This window comes from Hemicordylus capensis, chromosome 1 (assembly GCF_027244095.1).
Source record: "Hemicordylus capensis ecotype Gifberg chromosome 1, rHemCap1.1.pri, whole genome shotgun sequence".
NCBI lineage: Eukaryota > Metazoa > Chordata > Lepidosauria > Squamata > Cordylidae > Hemicordylus > Hemicordylus capensis.
The window spans coordinates 362,552,357-362,577,133 of NC_069657.1; the positions used below are offsets into that span (position 1 = coordinate 362,552,357).

General features: G+C 42.8%; 1 protein-coding gene across 20 annotated transcripts in view; it reads right to left on the reverse strand.

Annotated features, from left to right (window-relative positions):
• SYNE1 (spectrin repeat containing nuclear envelope protein 1) overlaps nucleotides 1-24,777 on the reverse strand; it is a 575,028-nt gene that overhangs the window by 12,418 nt on the left and 537,833 nt on the right. For 15 of the 20 annotated variants that reach the window (XM_053292839.1, XM_053292877.1, XM_053292848.1 and 12 more), the window contains 8 exons: nucleotides 24,105-24,173; nucleotides 22,557-22,699; nucleotides 21,968-22,094; nucleotides 19,406-19,617; nucleotides 7,310-7,510; nucleotides 6,715-6,843; nucleotides 4,549-4,761; nucleotides 3,797-3,889 (listed from right to left, as the gene is read on the reverse strand). In XM_053292839.1, coding sequence (XP_053148814.1) covers nucleotides 3,797-3,889; nucleotides 4,549-4,761; nucleotides 6,715-6,843; nucleotides 7,310-7,510; nucleotides 19,406-19,617; nucleotides 21,968-22,094; nucleotides 22,557-22,699; nucleotides 24,105-24,173 — 1,187 coding nt within the window. The remainder of the gene's footprint in view (nucleotides 1-3,796; nucleotides 3,890-4,548; nucleotides 4,762-6,714; nucleotides 6,844-7,309; nucleotides 7,511-19,405; nucleotides 19,618-21,967; nucleotides 22,095-22,556; nucleotides 22,700-24,104; nucleotides 24,174-24,777) is intronic. The other 5 variants (XM_053292987.1, XM_053292887.1, XM_053292994.1 and 2 more) reach the window with 2 other exon arrangements.

The following is a 24,777-nucleotide window of genomic DNA, read 5'->3' on the forward strand; positions in this document are numbered from 1 at the left end:
TAAAAAGTGCAGCAAAGGAAACACAAAATCAAATGAAGTAATTAAGTCCCATGAATCAAGGAAACTGGCTTTTCTTTTCTGCTCTGAGTGGAATATGAAATTAATTTGAATGTACAGCATGAATTTAAAAATGATACTTTTCATCAATTAAAAAACAATAAATGGAAGGTGTAGTGCATTTTTAAAAACCCTTATGAAATCATGTCTGCAGTCTGTAGTATGCAATTGATATGAATTCATATTTATCCAAGAGATACAAGTATTTTTCCTAATGCTGCTTAAAAAAATTATGCTCCAAAGGTCATTAAAAAGTCTCTCATTTTTTGTTTTGGACCCACAGTTTTGAAATCTCATAACTGTAGAATTAGCATCACACTGATGTTTTGCTTCTCATTGTTAATGTAGTTTTGGGTCAATCTATGGCAGGGGTAGGCAACCTTCGCTCTCCAGATGAAATTAACCTGCTACTCCCATCATCCCCAGAAACAATTTATTGTGGCTGGGGATGACGAGAGTTGTAGTTCAACAACAGCTGGACAGTCAAGGTTGCCTGCCCCTGGTCTACAGATCTGACTAGACATGTGGAAGATAGATGAAGTAACTTCTGTATAGTAGCTTCTCAGGTTTACAGGCACAATGTGTAGAAGAGATCAGCCACATCATATGGAACAACATTAGAAATTCCAGATGATCATTGACAGTGGTGGGGGAAATGATCTGAATGATGTAGGCAGCTTGCATGCTAACTCAGGCTACTTGAAATGTCTGTAGCATGGGTAGCTGCCATGTGGAATTTATTTCTTTGGACTTCCACATGACTGTTACAATGTGTAGACTTTCCCTTGGCTATTAGACAATGGCTGCATTCTCATGATGACAAGGACCGCGGTTAAAGCATTAACTGGGACAGCCAAGCCCCATTTAATGAGGTTATTGTTCCTGATTAAGTGCTGTTTAACCGAGTGGTTTGACTGGGATTGCCCAGAAATTCTGGGTTCTCAGGTCATCTTCTGTGTGAGTGCGTGGCACTTTTTACTTTTTACATCACATTTTACTCTTTAACCACGCCCATCATCACGAGAACAAGGCCGATGTGAGTTATTAGTTTAGCATTATAATAAAAAACAAAAAATCTGTGCAAATAATATACCTAGAATATGTATTCAGAAATAAAAACATTTGGAAAGAAATATCGGCAAAGAAAGGGAGACTGTTGGAGCAATTTTGAAAGCTGGTCCTGAAAAACTATACATGCCATACTGTACATTGGGGATGGGGGTGATAAAAAGAACAATGTACATCAACCAAACAATGTTGTGTTAGCGATGACAAATACAGATTTAACACATTAAGATGGAGCCTATTACATTTCTAACCATTGCTAAATGAATATTTGCTTGCTGGGGTAAGTCACTTTATCTCTTCTCATGTTTATCTGCTATATTTTATGTCATCATATTACACATTAATAATTATGGTATTTAAGAAATGTCTAATGCCGAAAATGAATATAATGACCCAGGAAACAAAGCTGTCATGAGTAATGTGGATCTCTTCCCCTTGAAAAGCCAGTGTTCCTTTACATTCTCAAACTAGGATCTAAAGGAAACTAGTGAATGTAGTGAAATCAATTTCAAGAGGCCATAAAGTTCATAAGGACAGAACTCAGATGTTTTATAAGAGTGCAAATGAAAACTGATAGTCTTCTAAAAGCTAAGGAAAGCTGAATAATACTTAAATTAAAAAAAAAAAAAGGAATGGAAACCAAGTCCCATACAGGGCTCAAAGTGAGGAGCAGCACTCTGTGTGGCACACTGACTGGCTTGTACTCTATTCCAGTGGTATGAAAAAGAGAGATTTGTTCTGTAGTGATATGAGAAAGAAGAGGAGAAAAGGCCCAGGAATGCACAAGAACAATAGCTAAATCAGATGACACATTCCCCCCACAAACTGGTCCACATGATTAAAAAGAATGCCACACTGAGAATGAGCCCATCTCAATATATTTTCCAGATGTCCTGGTGTCCTCCCAGCATATGCCTTTATCACATGGGAAGGGTGGTTCATCTGAATCACTACTCTACATGTGCTCTAAAATACTCGTTGAAACTAGCATTTTGGCCACGTGTAGTGATTCAGTTCAGAACTACCTGCCCACCCCCCGCCCCCTATGAAGAAACAGGCCAGCAAGACATCTGGGATGGCGTAAGGATGGGCATGCTCTTGGCATGTTCTCCCCCTTAATCATGTTGGTTGGTTTGGAGAGAAAATTCATTGTTTAAACCGGCCCAGTGTCATAATTTACATAAAAGTTCAACATGTGCTCCTCCTTAAAGGGAAAAAGAAACTGTCTCTTTCAGTAAGTCAGGGAGTTTCATGTACATAAAATATGTGTTATCTTGGCAGTTAACCTGTTTACTCTGTTTGCTTAACAGCATCAACAGCAAACTGAAGAAACAAGTTTCTTTCATTGGGCAGGATCCAGACTAAAGTAATGAGGTCATTAACACAATCAAAAACTGTATTCTACCAGGGTTTGGAAGCTGTGTGTGCTTCCAATATTTGGTTGTGTGGAAACAAGGTAAGAGGAAAACGTGGTAGTAGTGATTGTGTGGAAACAAGGTAGGAGGAAAAGCTATCCAGCTTCCACACAATAACTTCTACCCATATTCTCCTTTTATTTTACTTTCACACAACTGAAAATTGGGAGTACATATAGCTCCCAAACCTGGGTGGAACAGTTTTTGATTGTGTGAATGACCTCAATCGTTACTAAATCCCAATAAAATTAATGCACTTAAGTTAGTCACAGCTAACTTGACTCATTTATTTCAATGGTGCTTAGTCATGATTAACTTAGACTGGATCTTGCCCATCGTCTAGAGGACAATGAAGACCAAAGAAGATATATGTTTTCCTTCAAGAAGACCAATACTACCCTAAATGTGCACAGGCCGAATGTTGACAAAATAACATTGTTTTCATTCATTCCTGGGATTTCACCCCTCTTCCTTTTCTATCACTACAGAAAATATCACTATATTCTAATGATAACATGGTGATATATTAGTAGCACCTCTGTCCTATTTGAAGATCAGGTGATGTCCCCACAAAGTTACCATATTGCCTTCTGCCCTTGTATGCTTCATTATGTTACACAGGTCTAATTCATTTTGTTCACCCTGGTGTGTGAGAGACCATCTGTGTAGGTATAGCTCCATGTGACAAACTCTTTCTATGAAGTAGCCCTATGTGTAGTTCAGGCCATTTCTTGTGATGCCGTGGCTGAAACTGCTTGAGTTTCCTGTAGAGTCACTTTGTGCAAATGACTAGTCACATGGCATTGCACCCTCACAGGGTTTCATTTCCAACAACAACCTATCCAGTCCAACTATAATTCAGATTTATCTGTTTTCAGACTTCAAAATAACGTTTGTTACGGAGATTCTTGAAGCTTCCCAATCAAAGAGTCGGGGAGAGGGCAGGGCAACTGGGGCAAGACCAGACTTCATTAAACTTCCATTCTTAGAACACAGTACAAGAGAGATGGCATGCCATAATGTGACACACCTACCACACTCTGAGTCCTGGTTTTATTTATATAGCATTTTATAATTCTGATTTCATGCAGGGAGGGAAATGTAGAAGAGTTGGGAAAGCAGCATTTTGTTGGAGGGAAAATTCTTCTGGGCTGGTGTTTTTTCCCCTTGCCTATGAAGAAGCAGTGGTGTGGACCTTGCATCTGGCTAAACCTATCTGGTGCTTTCACCCAAGAAGGTGTCTGGTATGACATTACCGTTCTCTGTCTGCTTGGAGTACTCCTTCCAGATATGGGACTGAGCGATCCTGAAGTGTCCAGTTCATCAGCCGATGACCAAGAGGACAAATCCTAAGGTTCAGAATCAATAGATTTTAGAAAGAACACCAAACTATCTTTTAAGAAAGATGTGTTCAAAGAAAAGGGGAAGGCAAAAAGTGCAGCCTGACTACATGCAATTTGAGGCAAAGTCACTGCAGGTTACATAATGTAGCTTGTGAAGACATGCATCCAAGTACTCTACCTTGTCTTGGGCAAGAAAGTGTTATTTCTGGCCAAGTCAAAACCAAGAAAACAGTTGCTCTTTATTGGTTTTTAAAGAAGCCATTGGTTTTTAAAGGTAAGAGGTGTTGTGTACTCAATAAAAATTCCCTCTGGAATTGCAGATGCTATTTCTTCAAAGAGAAATACACTAGACAGCTTGAAAACTCATCACATTCTTTGTACACCACACTGCATTTTTCAATAAGGGGGAATAGAAGGAGAGGGACTGTATGCACTAGGTAAATATTCAAGCCATCCTTGGTGAACTGAAGCAGGTGTATTATTCTCTACCCATCAGGATACTCATTACTTGGGTATACTTTTGGCTACAACTACAGACATATAATACTTGAAAGTGCATCCTACTACCTACAATGAAGGGAATCTCTGATGGTGGAAGTCCACATTTACAAAGAAACTGGCCACTATAAAAGTGGCTACGATGAGGGTGAAACAGAACAACTTACCAGCTGACTGCTTGAAATATCTAGGATTTTCTCTAGGTCCTTAATGTGATGTGTGACCTCTTTTAGGAGGATTTTAAGTCTGTTTCCAATGACATGGACCTTTTCTTTGGCTTCTAGACAGTCTTTGCCTTCAGCATTGACGAGTAGTTGGCAGGACATGTCTTGAAGAGATGCCACTTTCAGCTGAGATTCTAGCAGTTCACGTCGGATTTGCTGTGAGGAAGGCAGGCAGGTATATTTTGATGCTTTAAACAATGTGTGAAGAGTCAAAGAACAATTCAACTTGTGAAAGGCACTTTTGGTATTCTGACTACTGGGAAAAACCTCTGAATAAAGCTACGGTACTATTGGCAATTGTAAAGAAAACAGGAATCTTTCAAATGCTTGGTATTTCAAATGTTTGGTATTTGGTCCTTAAAAGACGCTCAGAACAACACAGTATTCTAGAAGTCCCTACCTCTTCTATTAATATGTCATTACTTACAAGGTTTCAATTACAAATGAAAAAAACGGGGGGGGGGGACCCAGACAGATGGCTTTCTGTACCAATTCAAGGTGTTCACCTTTACTTTACATATTAGCAAGATGATGCAATCCCTTTGAGCCATCATCATCATCCATCATGCCTTCTAATAGCAAACAAACTCAAGTAGTGAAGTGCCTATCAGTTTGGAAGCAAGATGGGGCCACTGAAACCTGAAAGATAGTGATTTCTACATTCTTGAGGGACTCTATAGGTTTGTAGAAATAGATACGTAGATTTTTAAAAAATCTTAATTCTCAGGATCTGTTTCAGTTTTCAGGACTTTTCAGAATGTTCAGGCCATATAGATATAAGAAAATGCTAAACACATCTCATTGTCTAGAGGACGGAAACTTCCGCCTTTTCTGCTTCAGGAGAGGGAGGAATACATCATTGCCTTGCCGTAGCTAAACTTAAATGATTGACGTCCCTACTGAAGAAGGTGCTGATGGGGAAAACCTGGTGTACTCAAACCTCAGTAAGTATTCTGGAGGGTGGTAGGGCTGAGGGGATGCATGTTGTGAAGTTGAAAACTCCCCTTCCTGTACTATACAAGGTTGTTTCAGGCAGAAGCACAACAAGGCTGGCTAAACAGTATACACTTCAGGTACCATTTGTTCCTTCCAACAGCAAACTTGGTTGAATTCCTCACACTTAGAGAGCAAAATGAGGCTACCTAAAAATAAGGTACTAGTTTCTACACACTCAGGGAACTGCTTTGTTTTCTAATAAATATAAAATGGTTTTAATTTATATATAAACAATCCAAATGGCCCTGTAAGCTTCCAGGACCGACAGGACCGTTGGCAAACTGCCCTCCTACCAGGGAAAAGCTTCAAAATAACATGGGGGGAAAAGGTTGTCCTTTCCCCACTTTCCTGCTCCTGTAACTCCCTTTCCCCTGAGAGGCCTGTATCTCACTAAAAGGTTCCTGTCTCAAGCTGGCTGGAACTCTGAACAAGAGCACTGTTTTTAGGTGCTTGGAATACACGGGGATATATTGTTGCAGATCTCATTTGTAATAAAAGGATTCCCCATTAGTACCAAGGAATTAGGCACACAATGAGGCTGTTTTCATACGCAGCCAAGACAGGGCTAAAGCAGTCAAGATGGGGCTTGGCTGCACTTGAGAACCACCAGCAGCTGCATGGCTGCCAGCGGCGCCTCGGCGGCAAACCCACCAAAGAGGCCTGCCTGATAAGCAAAGTTAAGGGTGCAAGTGTGCCCTTAACCCAGGCTAAATGATCATGTGTTGGCACCACACAATGCAGACACAGGAGCAGCCTCCTGACCAGTGCCGGGAGAACCCCCCAAATGCACCGTGTACTCACACGGTGCATTATGGGATTTCTGGGGGCCAGGATGATGTGTCCTGGGCCCCAACCCTCCACGCTGCCAGAGAAAGCCAGTGTCCACATGGGTGCATGATACGCCTGCCTGCCCAGCACAGACCCAATGACCGTCTGCGGGGGAGATAGGTTTAAGCAGCCTTCCTCTCTGCGTGCCTGGTAGCCCTTCTCACTGATCATGCGAAAGGGCTCAATATATATTCCAAAGACTAGCTTCTATGTTCTCATTGATCTCCCCATTATCATTCCCCTGGGAACCCTGCTCTGGTGTCCATTAAGGCAAAGGTACTCTACCATTAGCAGTCTGTGATGATCTTGAAGTGTGTCAGGATCCAGATTTGGATTGATAGGCAGGATCTCATTTTTCCTCCGATCAATGTTCTCCAGCCACAGCAACAAACCCTGGCTCATCTCATGGAAATCCTAGGAGCAAGAGGTGAGAGTGTGGTGCTACACTGCAATTCTGTAAATGCAACAATTAATGTCCCTAAGCCTTTAATGCCCTAAGCCAGGGGTGACCATTCACATCTATCTGATACAGCAGTGTTTTACATCCAGTTTTGAATGATTTTCCACAGCTACTGTGTGTGTGTGTGTGCATGCACGTACAGCATAAAGATGGAACATGTGCAATTCAAATTTCAGGAAACAATTTAGGAAATGCACAACAGATTTCATTCAAAGCACCACAATGTTATAAATATTAAACTTCCAAGAATGAAAGCTTGCTTTTTACTACAATGCATCTGAAATGTCTACCTGAGATATTCAAGGCAGGAGAGAATGATGTGCTCACATTAAAGTTAACCATTAGGATAATAGACGTAATTGGTGCCACATCTTGTCCCTGGGACCCAAGGGGAATGGTTTTGCATAGATAAAAACAGACCTGACATTGCATTAGAGCATTCTGTAGTGAAGAGCGCCAGTCTTCTAGCATGGTGCAGACATGGTCCCAGCGCATGTTCATCTGAGACAGCTGTTCTTGTAACTTCTTGTTTTCTTCACTGTCAGTCTGCATGAATTCCGAGCTGCACAGGTTGATGGATAAGATTATCGCTTTGCGGTTATCAACAGCCTTCTGCAGCTCCTGAAGAATGCAGAGCAGAGAGGAGGGGAAAGTTTTGATATAGGAAGCACGGTCGTGAATTCAAGAAGAAACAAGCTTTACCATCTGCCTTAAAGCATGATCATTTAAAGACAGTTGCTATGTGGGATTTCTTTCTTTCTTTTTTAACGTTACTAGTGAATATCTGGCAGCTGGATACTAAGAACCCATTTATAACATTTCACATTTAGTGTTTGCAGTAGATCTTAAAACAAACTTATAAAATCTTTTAAAATGTGAAGCCTACAGGCCATTGCTGAAGTTGAATAAGAAAAACATATATCACAAAACCTGGCTCTTTCTTCAAACACAAAACTGCACAGACAACATTTTTCTGAAAGGTAATGCACAAGTAGAGGTGCTCAGAAGAAACGGAGCACTGTTTCAGTAACTTCAGACTTAGTGGGGAGAGGGAAATTGATGCCATCCCTCTAAATGTTGAGAGAGCAGGGGCCAGGGAGGGAAGATGGGATCTAAGAGTGGAATATTTTCAAACACACCAAAAAAGAAGAAAAAAAATATAAAAACCAAGTGCCTATTGTCCAGCCCAGGGACTGCTAGCTGAGACGGATGGTGGCCTGTGTCTGAATTTAATTTAGGATACACCTGCAAATTTCATAGGAAAGACAGAAGAAACTATCTCTGGAACAACTGCAGGACTTAGCTGAAGTACAACAGCCCTAATAAATGAAGCAGAATAGTTTGAAAAGAAGAAGAATGATGAGGATACTGGCTGCCATCCGGACTTGTCCTCCGAGGATGCACAAGGGTTTTCCATTGCATGAGGGAGCAGAGGAACATAGGAAGCTGCCATATACTGAGTCAGACCATTGGTCTATCTATCTCAGTACTGTCTTCACAGACTGGCAGTGGCTTCTCCAAGGTTGCAGGCAGGAATCTCAGCCCTATCTTGGAGAAGCCAGGGATGGAACTTGAAACCTTCTGCTCTTCCCAGAGTGGCTCCATCCTCTGAGGGGAATATCTTACAGTGCTCACACTTCTAGTTTCCCTTTCATATGCAACCAGGATGGACCCTGCTTAGCTAAGGGGGCAAGTCATGCTTGATACCACAAGACCAGGTCTCCAGAGGTGAAGGCTGGTGATCTCCCCTGCCCTGTGCAGCCACTGGTACTTCTCAAACTATCTCCCTGAGGATCTCCCAACTCTCAGGAGATAATTTTGAGATAATCATAGGTGCCTGCAGAGAGAAGGGAAAGAGAACTGAAAATCACTCTTTCCCCGTTACATGATGGAAAACCCTCACAGATTGGTGGATGGTTAGTCTAGATAATCAGGCACTGAGCCAAAGTTAGGGTTCTAGGAAAGAAAATACATACATACATACATACATACACACACATATATACATGTGTGTGAACTGTTAAGCACCCCTCCACCATTTCTTGCCAAAAGGAAAATTGGGAGTGGAAAATAGATCTTTGAGCACATGTACAATTCAGTCATTCCTATATTTTCAGTGGCAAAGGAGCAGCCTCCTCTTTATTGTCAAAATTTTTTTGATGGGTGAAACTAAGTTTCACGGTCATGCTCCCCCACAACTGCTAATTGCTTCTGCGCTCTAATAAGAAAGAGCTAGCATTTGCATCCTGCCCTCTGCTGCCAAGGATGTGTTCCAGCAACCTGAGAAAAGGGTGCATGCACAACTCTTATCCACTGTAGCCATTCCAAGGAAGCATACAGTGACACATAAAGGGACGAACACATTGGCTTACATACTGTGCGCAGTATGTCAGCCTTGTAATATGGCATTTGCAAAATCTGAATAAGTTGCACAAATGCAACATTCATGTAATTGTGTTACACAAGAGTAAGCCCATTGGAATCCATGGGCTTATTCTTCCATACTGTAATTTGTGCAACTTACCCAAATGGTACAAATAAGAACAGCCCTGCTGGATCATCAACAGCCCTGCTGGACCATCCAGTTTCACACAGTGGCCCGCCAGATAGGAATGTGCACAAACCTGCTCAGAGGCCCTTTTATGGGCCTCCGAACAGGTTCGAACAACTGGCGGTTCAGCCAGTTCAAAGACGGCAGGGGGGATAACTTTAAGGGTGGGGGAGGGTGATCATACCCCTCCTGTTGCATTTCTCACACTGGCGCAACATTTCAAAAGGGTCTGACGGGGCAGCAGTTTACCTCCCTGCTGCCCTGTTGTCTTGTCAGACCAGACATGACAGGAAGTACCCGACGTGCGTGTGCACATCAGGCGCACATTGACATTTTGAAAAACTCTGAAATTTTTATTTCAGAAACAAGTACATCAACTGAAAATGGATTGCAGGACACTCCTGCGAAATACAGAATCATTCAGTGCCCTGGAATTAATTGCATAATGATGAATAAATGAATGGGGATGAATGGTGAAACATGGACACCACTTTGGGCAGGAACTGGACATCCGGCCAGAGTACGACCTTGCTCTTATGGAACTAAAGGTATGGCTGGTCAACCCTCAGGGCCCTCAACTCATTGACCCTCCTGCTGGAGGTCACAGCCACCAAAAAGGCAACCTTCCAGGTCAGGAGATGCAGATTAATTGAAGCCAAGGGCTCAAATGGCATCTGTAGCAGGCCAGCCAATACCACTGACAGGTTCCAGGTTGGTGACATGACAGGATCGTCTGGGAACATATGAGTCAAACCTTTCAGAAAACCTTTTACCACCGGATCTTTAAACCATGAAGCCTGGTCAGCGGGGGAACGTGCCACAATGGCAGACAAATACACCTTAAGGGATGAAAGCTTTAACCAGATTCCTTAAGAGACAACAAATAATTACATGTAACTTGAACAGATGCATTAAATGCATCAAAGTTATGCAGTACAGCGAAGAAACAGAATGAGTCCACTTGTGATCATAGGATTTCCGTGTGGACTGCTTTCTGGCAGCAACCAGAACTTCCCTAAGTCTCAACAGGGAGTCGGCAGGACCTTCCATGCAGTCAGATGGAGGGACAGAACATCTGAGTGAAGCACCCGTCCCTTCTCCTGTGACAGCAGGTCCGGCAGGGCAGTCAGGCATTTCCAATCCACCACCAAGCACCTCAGAACCAGAAACCAAGGCCTCCTGGGCCACCACGGGGCTATCAGGATTGCCCTGGCCCAATACACCCTCAGTTTACGCAGGACCCTCGGAATGAGGGGAAACGGGGGAAACACATACAGAAGGGTATTGGACAGAATAGGATAGGATGAAGACATCGCCCAGAGAGCCCTTGCCCTCCGCTTCCCTGGAGCAATAGAGGGCACATTGTGCATTGTCCTGGAAAGCAAATAGGTCCAGTGTCGAGACTCCCCAGTTTGCAAATATGTCCCTGACAACAACTTGGTGTAGAGCCCACTCATGGGAGAACACCATCAATCTGCTCAGAGTGTCCACTTGGGCATTCAGCACACCCTGTATATGAACTGCCTGAGGCAATACCGCATGTGCCACGCCACAATGCCAAAGGTCCAGAGCCAGAAACAGAAGGCTCCTCAAGGATGTGCCACCCTGTCAGTTGACATAGGCTTTTGCCATTGTATTGTCTGTTTGTATTATCACTGAATGACCCCCAATCAGGGGCAGGAAGCCTTTGATAGTGTTGTAAATGGCCAACAGCTCCAGATAATTGATGTGTCAAGTCCTCTCTTCGGGGGACCAATGTCCACTCTGTTGTGACCACCCATCAGGCTCGAGGGATCTGAAAGAGAGTACCAATACTCAATTGCTGAAACTCTGCCCCCCACTCTGCCATCGCCCGTACCCATCAAGGGGGCGTGTGTTCTCGATGGCCCAGATTCCAAAGGGAATCGATCACGTCTAAAAACACCTCTGAATGACGCGCATTTGAAGATGCACTTGAGGTAGCACGTATGTACTCGCTGCCATGTGACCCAGCAGGTGCTGTATGGAGCACATAGTTTGTAGGCCACTGGCTAGGAAAGCGGCCGCCAGTCTCTGGAGAGTAACTATGCAGCCCATCGGAAGGAAGACCTTTTCCAAGGTTGTGTCGAATATCAGTCCAATGAACTGAATTCGATGGGTGGGTTCCAAAAGGGATGTTTTCAAGTTTATTTGGAAACCCAGCTCCTGCAGGGTATCTATCATGATCTCAAGGGCGTCTAGGACCACACATCTGGTGCTTGCCAAGATGAGCAAATCATCTAGCTACGGCAGCACCTGCAAACCTTGCTCCTGCAGAAATGCCAGACATTTCGTAAAGACCCTCGGTGTGGTCGTGAGGCTGAATGGCAAGGCCTTAAATTGATAGGGGATCCCCCCAATCTGAAACTGCAGGAAGCATAGATGCTGAGGGCATATTGAAACGTGATAGTATGCATCTTTTAGATCCAGGGAAACCATCCACATGTTCTTTTCCAGGATGGTCATAATGGTCAGTAACAACAGCATTCGGAACCTTTTATAGACCAAATGTTTGTTCAGGGCCCTGAGGTCTAGAATAGGGTGCTGACCGCCATCTAGCTTTGGCACAAGAAAGTACCGGGAATAGAACCCAGGTCTGTTGGGTTTGGCGACTGGCTTGATAGCATCCTTTTCCAAGAGAGCAGCGACCTCTTGATCCAACTCCAGGGTGCAAGGAGTCACCACAATCCCGGATTCTGGTCGTGTCCCGAAAAACTCCAGGGCATAGCCCAAACATATAATTGTGAAGACCTACTGGTCCATAGTCACTTTGTCTCAGTTTGCCGAGAATGGGGCCAGCTGAGTCCTGAAGCACCTCGAGTCATTGCTTCTTCTGGGAGATATTCAGGTGCTGTTTCTGAAAGACTGGCTTACTGGGCTGGCTACCTGACTTGTATCTTGGTTGGAAGTTGTTGCCACGAAAGGACGATTCTGAAGGCCACTGTCACTGGGAAGAGGCCCTCTGTCTCTGGTAAGATGACCACCTGGCAATTTTCTGTGGTTTGGTAGTCGGTGAAGCATACGACATAGAACGTGCTGTGCTCCTCAACTTCTGAACTTTCTGGAGTGTGTCATTAGTCTGTTCGGAAAAGAGACTAGAGCCCTCAAAGGGCAGGTCCTCGACCCTAGCATGGACCTCATAATCAAGTCCAGACGAGCGCAGCCAAGTGTGTTGTCTGAGCGCCACAGATGTGGCCATCACCTTGGCCGCACATTCCACCAAATGTCAGGCTGAATAAAGTTCCTGTTTAGCCAGCTGAATGGCCTCGTGGAAAAACGCTTTTGCCGGATCCCTCTTGTCCTGTGGGAGGAGATCCAGAAAGGACTCACCTTCTCCCACAAAAAGTGGTTATATTGTGCGTTATAGACCTGATAATTTGCCACCCTCAAGCGGAGGGCTGAGGCTGAATACAGCCTCCCGAAAGAATCCAATTTTCTGCCTTCCTTGTCACTCGGTGCAGACTGGCTGTGACCCCTGGTCCTTTGCAAGGAGGCCTCTACGACGATCAAATTTGGGGTGGAATGATTTTTCAAAAAGGCTATCATCCTATATTTGCACCCTGTAGATAGTATCATCCTATAGTTGCACCCTGTAGAAGTTCTCTAAATGCCTGTTAGGCTGAGAAAACTTTTTTGGCTTTTTTCCAGTGAGCTTGCATGACCTTCAGAAATGCCGAATTCAGGGGCAGAGCAGCCGGTACCTTGGCCTCTGACTTGATAAGGCTAAACAAAGGGTCCAATTCAGCCTTTTGCTGGTTACCAAGGCTCACTTCCAAGGCCGACGCCATTCAGGCCACATAAGTGGAGTACAGTTTGAGGTCCTCTGACGGGGAGACAGGCTTCAAGTCAGACTGTATGTTGAGCACGGACAAGCCCAGGGGAACAACTTCAGAGTCCTCGGAGCTAGCATCGCTTTCATATTCGGGCTCTGGGGGAGCCAGAGGGTCTTGTGTCATGGGCATCAAACCCGAAGGGGAGCCTGGTTTGCTACCTGGGTTGTCTGGTATCGAAGCAGAATGTTCTGCTTGCAAACTTTGGACAGGCACGGTAGCCTGATGCAGCAGTGGAACCGAAGGGGGCGGTTTGCGACGCTTATTACGATCCCTCAGGGAGCGTTGTAGTGAGCAGGAACGCGGCCTCCCTTCCGAGTGTGAGGGGGGTTCACGCCAACCCCTCATAGTTACTGGTTTCCCATACACCTTCTGAGTAACAGGATCCATAACGGGGTCGAGCACAGTCTGAGTAGTCAGACCGATAGTCCACCTGGTATCGATCGCACAACCCAGAGTCCCAGCGCCATGTGCCGTAAGAAGGCTCAGTGTCCACCAAGGGTGAGCGATATTCCCGTGTGCGGTACTGATCTTGATACGATTGATCACGATGGTCCCAGGACCGATCCCGTCTGTAAGTCAAGGAGCATTCTTCCGAGTCCCAACAGGTACAATGGTCCCTAAGAGGGATACTCTCTTGGTGCCTTTGAGGGGGCAGGGAGAAAAAACAACAAGGGGATATCTTGATCCTACTCATTGCTGAGCTGCAGACTCCATGATGTTCACTGAAGCGTGGACGAAGAAAGACTGAGGGGATGAGGAGTGGCAAAGTCGCATACAGTGGTTGAGGGCGGGGTTCCCATCTGAAGCAGGGGAATTGAGCTTGTTAGGTTCCGACGAGGTCTCTGTGCAGGCACATAGCCCATTTGTGTAGAAGATAGAGACCATGTTGAAGAACAGGACCTGCTGGGAGAGAACCAGCATGGCTTCTGCAAAGGTAAATCTTGCCTCACAAACCTTTCAGAGTTCTTTGAAAGTGTCAACAAGTCTGTGGATAAAGGTGATCCAGTTGACATAGTATACCTGGACTTCCAAAAAGCTTTTGACAAAGTTTCTCATGAAAGAATCCTGAGAAAACTTAGCAGTCATGGGATAAAGGGACAAGTACATGTGTGGATTGCTAACTGGTTGAAGGACAGGAAACAGAGAGTAGGTATAAATGGAGAGTTTTCACAATGGCTGGAAGTAAGAAGTGGGGTCCCCCGGGGATCTGTACTGGGATGGATTGTGAGAAGCTCCAAAAGGATCTCTCCAAATTGGGTGAGTGGGCGACAAAATGGCAAATGCGGTTCAGTGTTGTAAAGTGATGCACATCGGGATGAAAAACCCCAACTTCAAGTATATGCTGATGGGATCTGAGCTGTCAGTGACTGAGCAGGAGAGGGATCTTGGGGTTATGGTGGACAGCTCGTTGAAGGTGTTGACTCAATGTGTGGCAGCTGTGAAAAAAGGCCAATTCCATGCTAGGGATCATTAGGAAGGGAACTGAAAATAAAACGGCTAATATTATAATGCCCTTATACAAAACTATGGTGCGGCCACACCCGGAGTACTGTGTACAATTCTGGTCACCACATCTAAAATAGGACACTGTAGAACTGGAAAGGGAGATGATCAGGGGCCTAGAGCACCTTTCTTATGAGGGGCCTAGAGCACCTTTCTTATGACAACACCTGGGACTGTTAAGTTTAGAAAAAAGATGACTGCGGGGAGACATGATAGAGGTCTATAAAATCATGCATGGTATGGAGAAAGTGGATAGAGAGAAATTCTTCAACCATAACACTAGAACCAGGGGTCATCCCATGAATTTGATTGCCAGGAAATTTAGGACTAGCAAACAGAGGTACTTTTTCACACAACACATAATCAACTTGTGGAATTCTCTGCCACAAGATGTGGTGACAGCCAACAACCTGGATGGCTTTAGGAGGGTTTTGGATAACTTCATGGAGGAGAAGTCTATCAATGGCTGCTAGTCGGAGGGCTATAGACCACCTCCAGCCTCAGAGGCAGGATGCTTCTGAGTACCAATTGCAGGTACCCTCAACTCCTGCCTGTAGGCTTCCAGCAGCATCTGGTGGGCCACTGTGTGAAACAGGATGCTGGACTAGATGGGCCTTGGACTTGATCCAGCAGGGCTGTTCTTATATTCCTAAGATGCTTAATTTGTGGACGGGGGGAATCCAAAGGCTTTCAGGTACAGGCTCCAAAATTAGGTGCACCTCTGGGGATGACCCCTGGTTTTAGTGTTGTGAGAGAGGAAGAATATCTTCACTTTCTCTACTCAATGCACAATTTCACACCTCTATCAAGTCTCCCTGTAGTCATCTCTTTTCCAAACTAAAAAGCCCCAGATGCTCCAGGCCCCTGATCATTGTGGTCACTCTCTTCTGTACCTTTTCCAATTCCATAATGTCCTTCTTACGATACGGTGACCAGAACTGCATGCAGTACTCTAAATGTGGCCGCACCATAGATTTGTATAAGGGCATTACAATATGAGTATTTTTATTTTCAGTCCCCTTCCTAATGATCCCTAGAATACAATTTACCTTTTTCATAGCTGCCACGCACTGAGTCGACACTTTCAAAGAGCTGTCCATCACAACTCCAAGATCTCTCTCCTGGTCAGTCACTGACAGTTCAGAACCTATTAGTGTATATGTGAAATTGTGGAGGGGTATTTTTGCCGCAATATACTTCACTTTATATTTGCTTACATAGAACCACATTTGCCATTTTGTTGCCCACTCTCCCAGTTTGGAGAGATCCTTTTGGAGCTCCTCACACTGTTTGGGATTTCACTACTCTTAACAGTGTGGTGTCATCGGCAAATCTGGCCACTTTACTGATTAGCCAGACTTCTATGTCTGTCTATCTATCTATCTATCTATCTATCTATCTATCTATCTATCTATCTATCTATCTCTCTATCTATCTATCTATCTATCGATCTATTTATTTAACATATTTGTATACCACCCAAAATGCAAGTCTCTGCGTGGTTTACAACAAAAGCAACAAGTAAAAAGGTTAAAACATTACAACAATTTAAAACTTAAAACAAAGCTAAAACTATTAAAAATAATCAAACTAGTAAAAATAAAAATAGGTTTCCAGCTGCTTTCAGGAGGTCACCCTGTTTTCTGATCGTGTGAATAGCTCAATTCATTTAGTACCCATGGCCCAAGCTGTTTAGGGCTTTATAGGTTATAACCAAGACCTTGTATTTTTGTCCTGAAACTTATCGACAATCAGTGTAGATCTTTTAAGATAGGAGTTATATGGTCTCTCTGAGATGACCAAGAGACCAACCTGGTGCCGCATTCTGGACCAACTGCAGTTTCTGGACTATGTACAAAGGCAGCCCCACATAGAGTGCATTGCAGTAGTCAAGTCTGGAGGTGACCAGCAGATGTACTACTGTTCTGAGGTCATTTATCTCAAGAAACGGTTTATTTATCTTATAAACAACTTAAAGAGAACTAGTCCCAGTACAAATCCCTGGGGGAGCCTACTTCCTACTTCCCTCCATTGTGAAAACTGTCCATTTATCCCCACCTTATGTTTCCTGTCCTTCAACCAGTTACCAATGCACAGTTGAACCTGTCTGTCGACTTATCCAATGATTACTAAGTTTACTCAAGAGCCTCTGGTGGGGAACTTTGTCAAAAACATTTTGAAAGTCCAAGTATATTCTGTCAAATAGATCACCTTTATCCACATGCCTGTTGACACTCAAAGAATTCAAAAATGTTAGTGAGGCAAGACTTGCCCTTGTGGAAGTCAATGCTGGTTCTCCTTCAGCAAGGCCTGTTCTTCTATATGTTTAACAATTTTGTCCTCAAGTATGCTTTTCATCAATTTAACTAGAGGCTTTGGTAGTGGGCAGTATACAAATATGCTAAACAAAATAAAACAAAAACAAAAACTGACACAGAAGTTAAGCTAAATGGCCTGTAGTTCCCTGGACCCCCCAGATCCCTTTTTGAAAACTGGAATTTCATTAGATACTTTCCAGTCCTCTGGTACAGGAAAGTACCCCAGCTAATTGTAGAGACAAGTGAAATATTTTTGAAAAGAGACCAGCAGTTTCACATTTGAGTTCTTTTTGAACTATTGGGTGGATGCCATCTGATTCTGGCAATTTGTTAATTTTTAGTTTTTCAAGACAGTTTAGAACATCCTCTCTTGTCACCTCAAATTGGCCCAGTTCTTCAGCCTCCAAACCTGAGAAGCTCAGTTTTGGAGCGGGTATATGAGCAGTATCCTCCACTGTGAAGGCAGATGCAAAGAACTTATTCAGGTTTTCTGCAATCTCTTTGTCCTCCTTAATAATCCCTATCATACCCTTTTCATCTAAGAGTCTGACGACCTCCCTTGCAAGTTTTCTGCTTCGGATATAGCTTTGTTATTCCCCTTGACACTTCTAACTATATGTTCCTCAAGCTCTCTTTTTGCATCCCTTACTGTCTCCTCGCATTTCTTTTGCCAGAGTTTATGTTCCTTCCTGTTCTCTTCATTTGGGCAGGACTTCCATTATCTAAAGGAAGTTTTCTTCCCTTTTATAGCTTCCCTGACTCTACTTGTTAGCCATGCTGGTGTCCTCCTGACTTGGTGGTTCCTTTCCTCTTTTTTGTTATGCATTCCCACTGAGGTTTTATTATTGTGGCTTTCAAATAAGTTGCATGCTTTCTGGAGTGATTTCACCCTCATGACTTTCCTTTTCAGCTTCCTTTTACCAGTTTCCTCATTTTTGAGAAATTTCCTCTTCTGAAGTACAACACATCTGAGTTGGACTTCCTTGGCAGTATTCCACTTGCCTATAAGCTGAATTGGATCGCATTATGGCCACTATTGCCCAATGGTTCTACAAATCTGACATCTCACACCAGGTCCTGGGCACCACTCAGGATTAAGTTCAAGGTTACTTCCTATCTGGTTGGTTCCATGACCATCTGTTCTAATGCATTTAGTATGTCTAGAGACATTTGGTCTCTCTGTCAATACTCACATGTAAATTTGCCCAGTCTATGTGAGGGTAATTGAAGTCACCCATTATTACAGCTCTGTCTCTCTTTGATGTCTCTCTGATTTGCTTCTTCAACTCCAGGTCACTCTCAGCATTTTTATCTAGAGGTCAATAGCCTGCCCCAGTAACATGTTTCCTTTCAGTCCTTGTATTATCACCCATAATGATTCTTTTGAGGACTCCAGTCCACCTAGGTTTGCTATTTTGTTGGATTCTATCCCTTCTTTAATATACATTGCTATTCCACCCCCAATCCTCCCCTCCCTGCCCTTTCTATAGAGTTTGTACTCCACGCAAAACACCTTTGATATCTGTTAGCAAACTCCTGTTCACAAATCTCTGGAGAGCAAAGTTGAGCCACCTCAGGAATATGGCCCCACCCACAAGCTGTGTGCCCCACCCACAGGAACAACTGAAAGAAACTGCCCTGTTTAAAATAAACCTCTAGCCAGCCGGAAGTCAAATCCTAGAAAAGACTAGCCCTAACAGCTTGTCCTTCCCCCCTTGTTTTCTTGTTAATTTATTTATTCATATATTTGCTTGATTGCTGTCTTCCTTAGGAAAGAAAACAAAAGACTGCTGCCTTCCCTGGTCTGGGCCTTGTCTTCTCAAGAGCTCATTTCAGACTGAACATGTTTTCAAATACAACCTTACTAGATTGACATACTCTTGCACAGTATATGAGCCAATGTTACTACATACAGTGTGAGTTATTAACTGATATAGGATTTAGTCAACAAGGGGGGGGGGGAGAAACTTAACCAGAAGCATCGGTTGATTGTGATCTATAGTAGAACACAAGCAGTGAACTTATTTGGCTTTTCTCAGACTTCCATGAATGTAATTGGTCTAAGCTACCAGTAGAAATACTTTTACCATTAGTAAACTACTTCACAAGCTGCCATTGAATTCAGTGTAAATATTGACAAACAAACTATTTGTCACCATCTTAGGAGACACAGAAAGACAGTGGCAAAAAGCTGGCAATTATTTTGTGAGAAGAAGTGAAATGCCCCCTTGCAATAACAAAACCAATAAGTAAGGCAAGACAGCACAAAAGAGGGTCAGGAATCAAAACCTACTTTCAGTTTCTTAATCCGGAGCTCAATGGTCTGAATGTCTGTGCTGAGATCAATGCAGCACCGTTGTTCCAGCTCCTCTTCAGTTTCTCCCAGCCAGACCCAGATGTTATTTAGGTCAGAGCTGAACTGCTGCCACTGCTGAAGGTTTTGCTTCATCCTCAGTTCCTTACTTAAGGCCTGAGCCTGGATTAACTCCCATCGATCAATCACACCTAATGAGAAATATTTTCCATATATCAAAGCCAGTTCCCAATATCCCATCCAACTCTTCCAACATTCTGTCACTTTAGCATGATCAAGAGGCAGAGCCCAGGGTGTGGCTGAATAGTTAGGAGCAAGCTTAATTCTCAAGGATGATCACTAGAGGCAGCTTTAGCCCCTACCCAAGTGCCATCTCTGCGTGTATCTATATGTGAGAAATTGCCATTCCTATTGGGGAATGTAAAGCTCGGTAATTTGAGACAACATTGTGTCGGGGGCAAAATCTGCCCGGTATCCTGAAACTGAATGGAGTGGCTACCATTGACAGAGACATAATGGAGAGGACCAATGTGCCTATATGTAGCCTGAATTAGTTCTAATAGAGAAACCCTCTTCCACACATATTCTACCTCTCATAATGATGAGCATTTTGCTAGTAAGTTGTAAAGACACATAGCTACATTTCTGTATTATGTACTGTGTTACTTCGTTAAGTAACAGTCCAGACAAGATGACTCTTACATAAGGAGCTGCGTTGATCAGTTTGCCACTGCATCCCACAATATGCAGTAATCATTATCATTATATGATAAAGTAGTGAATGAAAGAATGAATAATAGACTATTTTCATGAAGCTCTGTAATGAAGTTTCACAAATGCAAAACAGTTTGAGGTTTTTTTTTCCTGGGTTCAGTTAATGGTAACCATTATAATTACTGAAAAATTCTTGACTTCAAAGACAAAATCTAGCAAACCACATTAAATTTTGGTTAAAAGATGCCATTCCTGTAACAGAAAAAGATACATCCTTTTTCTCATCAGATGGCTTACTGACTGCTGCTGTTTAGTATTCCAGAAGCATCTCCAAGCTTTAAGCCTGATCAGACCAGATCAATGAAGATTGAGTTTTGGTTTCATTATCCACAACCTTAAAATCACAGGGTCTGTCCACAATCATTATTCCAGTCTGGTTTTAATTCAGTTTCAATTAACTTGCCTGCATCCATGGCCTCAACTTAACTCAAAATTGAACACACACGAAGATTTCAGGAGACAGATTTAATAAAAATAAACAGCACTTATTATTCTGTCCCGCATCTATTTATGCATTTTAGAGATCTGGACCTATTATTATGTAGTACAAAAATGTGGGTGTAAATGCTGTACAGAAAATACTTGATGAGACAGAGATAAGAATATCTGGTTGTTTCCTTACTTCATTTTTTTTAAAAACAGTTATCTCTCACCATCTGTGGGTTTCCCAATCACGGTTTTGAGTATCCACAAATGGGAAATTGTGGCAGGTCTTGCCAACTGCGACCCAAGTATCTGTAGTTTGGTGAGACTTTTTGGCAATTTGGGTGTGTGTGGGGGGGGTTATGATTTTCGGGGGTCAGAGGTGATTTTCGAGGGTTCCCCTTCACTCCTCTTACGGGCTTGTGGTGATTTGGAGGGATTTTTTTCCTTTAAAACCCCCCCTATATTTACTCCCCTGCTAAATTGACCAAGAGACACCTTTTTAACATGGTGATTCTCTTTATTTAGCAAGGGGAGAGTAACTGGCCCTATCCACCCCCAGCACAGTACCTCCAGTGACTGTTGCTGGTGTCCATCTTATGTTTCTTTTTAGATTGTGAGCCCTTTGAGGAAAGGGATCCATTTTATTATTTATTCTTTCTCGATGTAAACCGCCCTGAGCCATTTTTGGAAGGGCGGTATAGAAATAAAATAAAATCAATCAATCAATCAATTTTGTGGTCCTTTCGCAACTGTGATTCCCCAACCTCCTGTTTGCCATTGATTTCAATGGCTCGCCTACTGCGAATTTGCCAACTGTGAGATTTTCTCGGAACTGAACTCTCGCACTTGGCGAGGGATGACTGTATTGTCTAAAACTATCCCCACAAAGCTCACTGAACATAAACAAGACAAGATGTAACCCCAATAAAGTATCAAACGACAATCTTTAGGAGATTACTGATATCAGCCTCTCGAGTCTCTCTTCCTGGAATCAATGTAACCACTTATGTGAAATCCAATGAATACTGTGTAAATGCCCTAAGGAGAAATGTTTAAGGGACAAACAAAACTGCTGTCATCCAGATGTGCCAGTGATGCTCTGTGCCTATTATAAATAGCAACAGTAACCACAGAATCTAGGACAACTGAGTGTACAGTTCCCTTGCTGATTTGTAGATCCAGATTGTCAACCTAGTCACAACTGCAGTGTCAATCCAGATCCAAAAGTGGAGAGAACCAGGAAAGAGGTCTCATACCAGTGTGCCAGTGATGCCATCTGCTTCACTGGCCATTAGCACTTGCTTTCTTACATTTCAAATGGCAGGTTTGAATTTGACTTACCAGCTGTTTGTGTCTCTGTGCTGTTCAGGTTAATAAATCCAGACAGTTTTTCCTCTTCTTCTTTCAGTTTGTGCTCAAGCCTCCTTACAGAGTCTATACTCCCACTGCACTCACCCAGAAGCTTCATCTATTTTTTTTAAACAAAACAAAAACGTCTTATTAATCTCACCCATGCTGGGAAAACAAAATAATTAAAATGCTAACTCTAAAGCAATTTCTGTAACGTTCCTTAAAATAAGTCATGCCATGATGGTGTAGAAAGAAGTCTATTGTTTTAATGATTTGCAAATTTTGTATGTCTGTCTTCTTATTTTTAATGGGAAACACAAGGAAGATTAACTAAATGCCTTTTCTTAAAACACTGAAAAACATTTTTTGAAAATGTTGAAACCATTGAGCTATTTTCAATGAAAGTAAAAATAAATATACATAGAATGCCACAATAAACTTGTTAGTCTTGAAGGTGCCATAGGATTCCACTGCTTTTGCTACTAATACAGAGAGACTAAAGCAGTTACCCCGCTGTAACTCAAGAACCGATACTTTATAATCAACCACTAGGTGGCAACATTTGCAGTACAGTACTTACATATCCTTTGTAGCTGGAATCTAGCTCTGGTCCTGTTGGCGTTTTACTGCGAATGATGTTCTCTGTTTGCTGTATTTGGAAACGGCTGGTGTCTAAGGCCTTGTCAAGCTGCCGGATGTGTGTTTCTAATGAACTTGGTTCTCCTGCAGCAAGTATAGAAAGGCAGATGTTACCACACCGTGACTTTTTAAGAACTGAGGAGACGAAATGGAACATGATGCTAATTGGGTTAGAAAGCATGACAAAGGTTGGTTGACTGCAATAGCATATCTCTGACAAAATCCAATTTGTAATGAATATGCAAGTGTGTTAGCACTTGGTTGGGGGGACAGGTGATTTTTGGAAGAGTGCATGCTGGCCACAAAGACATCTCTGGAGACCCTATAATAGTCTAAAGAAATGTATTCCTCAGAAACAGTTCTGGAAGGCAAGTTATCTGTTTATTTTATTGCATCCTAAGAGGTTTCTTGCAGCATATCTGATGCCAAAAGGTGATCCAGGATATCTTGAAAACGCTAGTGTGAGTGTAGTGTGTGTGTTTTGGAGGGGGTGGAAATAGAACTAATAGAGCAGGAGAAACATGCAGGGCCTGTTTCCTGCATTTGGTAGCCTCAGCATGGCAAAAAGTAACAGGAGTTGCTACCCCTTCCTGCAAATTTCAAAACCAAGATGTGTATCTGTTCTAAATTTCAAGCTTCCCTGGGAATATTATTAGTTTTTTCGCACACAAGGAAGACACTGTGCTAGAACCCAGGGATACCTGGAAGCAAATGAATGCCTCTAATTTGTTGATCAAAAAATTAAACCACAAGGCAGCAAAGCAGCCACTGAACAAATCTTTTGCTATGGAAAAGACCTTGAAAAGTGGTAAGATCACAAGTCTTGCTCCATTAAAGTCATTTCTGGCTGGCTTATTTCTTCAGAAATATTTTTGAGACTATTCCCACTCAGTTTTCATACTAAAGACAACCTAAAATACTAAAGATCAACCTTGTGACCATTCAAACTGTGTGAGGGGGTCTGAGAAAGAATATGGATATCAAGGTTTTGAAATTCTCCCTGACCCAACCCTCTCAGACCTATCTGCTCTGCAAAAAACCTTCTTTCTGTTATTGACACTGCACAGAAGGTGTAAGATGGCTGGCTCTGACTTTTGAGCAGGAGGTTAGCCTAAATGTCCTTTTAGTCCTTTAAAGCTTTATGATCCGCATTAATATCTGTACCTTCCTAGAATGCAACACAATACATTGTTGTAGTCTCTTTCTCTAAATTAATAGATTATGCAACAAGAATGTTAATACCATTACTTGGAGTGGAAAATGAAACAACTTGTCTTTATTCTTATTTCGCTATTTTTTGAAAGCTTTATACATCTATGTCTGTACATTAAAACAAGACACAGCTTTTGAGAAAGTTCTTTGTCAACATGCTAGTGCTGATCATATGCAAAAGAGTGATTGGGTAAGTTGTGAGTAAGATAGCAGTTGCACTAAGGGCACAGTTAAAAGTGTTTTGAGTGTGGCAGTCTTTAGGCTTTTTAGTGCCTACCATAGATATTTCTTAGTGCATTTTCAGTAAGTTTTACATAGGCCTCAGGGGTTTCAGGGATCTCTACATCTGAAAAAATAAAGACACAACTGAGATGATTGCTCAGCAAGGATTATTTCAGGGTCCACCTTGTTAGACACCAAATTTCTTGGAAAGAGAATTACTTTATTAGACACCTTTCTTTTAGACAAAGAGAACTGAAATCAATCATAGTGTGCCCTTTGAAATTAAAGAGAATCAGCTGCACTGAAGACAATAAGAAGGAACCTAAAAGCCCCCAAATTTTGTAAGAGATCAGAACTGGATACTTTGATCAAACAAAACATTCTAACTCCATCTTATATTGCATTGCATTTCCAGTGGTGAAGCCTCAACATGAATAGTCCATGTGCTCCCCTGGGAGGTGAAAGCCCAAGAAAGGCTTGCATGAGAAAGACAGACTTGATTACAGCCTGCCTTTACAGATGTTTACTCAAGTCCCAAAGACACCAGTGGGTTTACTCAAGTCCCAAAGACACCAGTGGGCCTTTGTCCAATGTACAGTAGTTGTACATAGAATTGAGGATTTTCACTTATCTCACTCTTTCTAGATGGAGGAAACAGAGAAGCTGCTGCTTTGTCCTGCCTTGCTGAGCCCCTGGTCTGGTCCCCAGTGGTTGTGGATGCTTCTGCA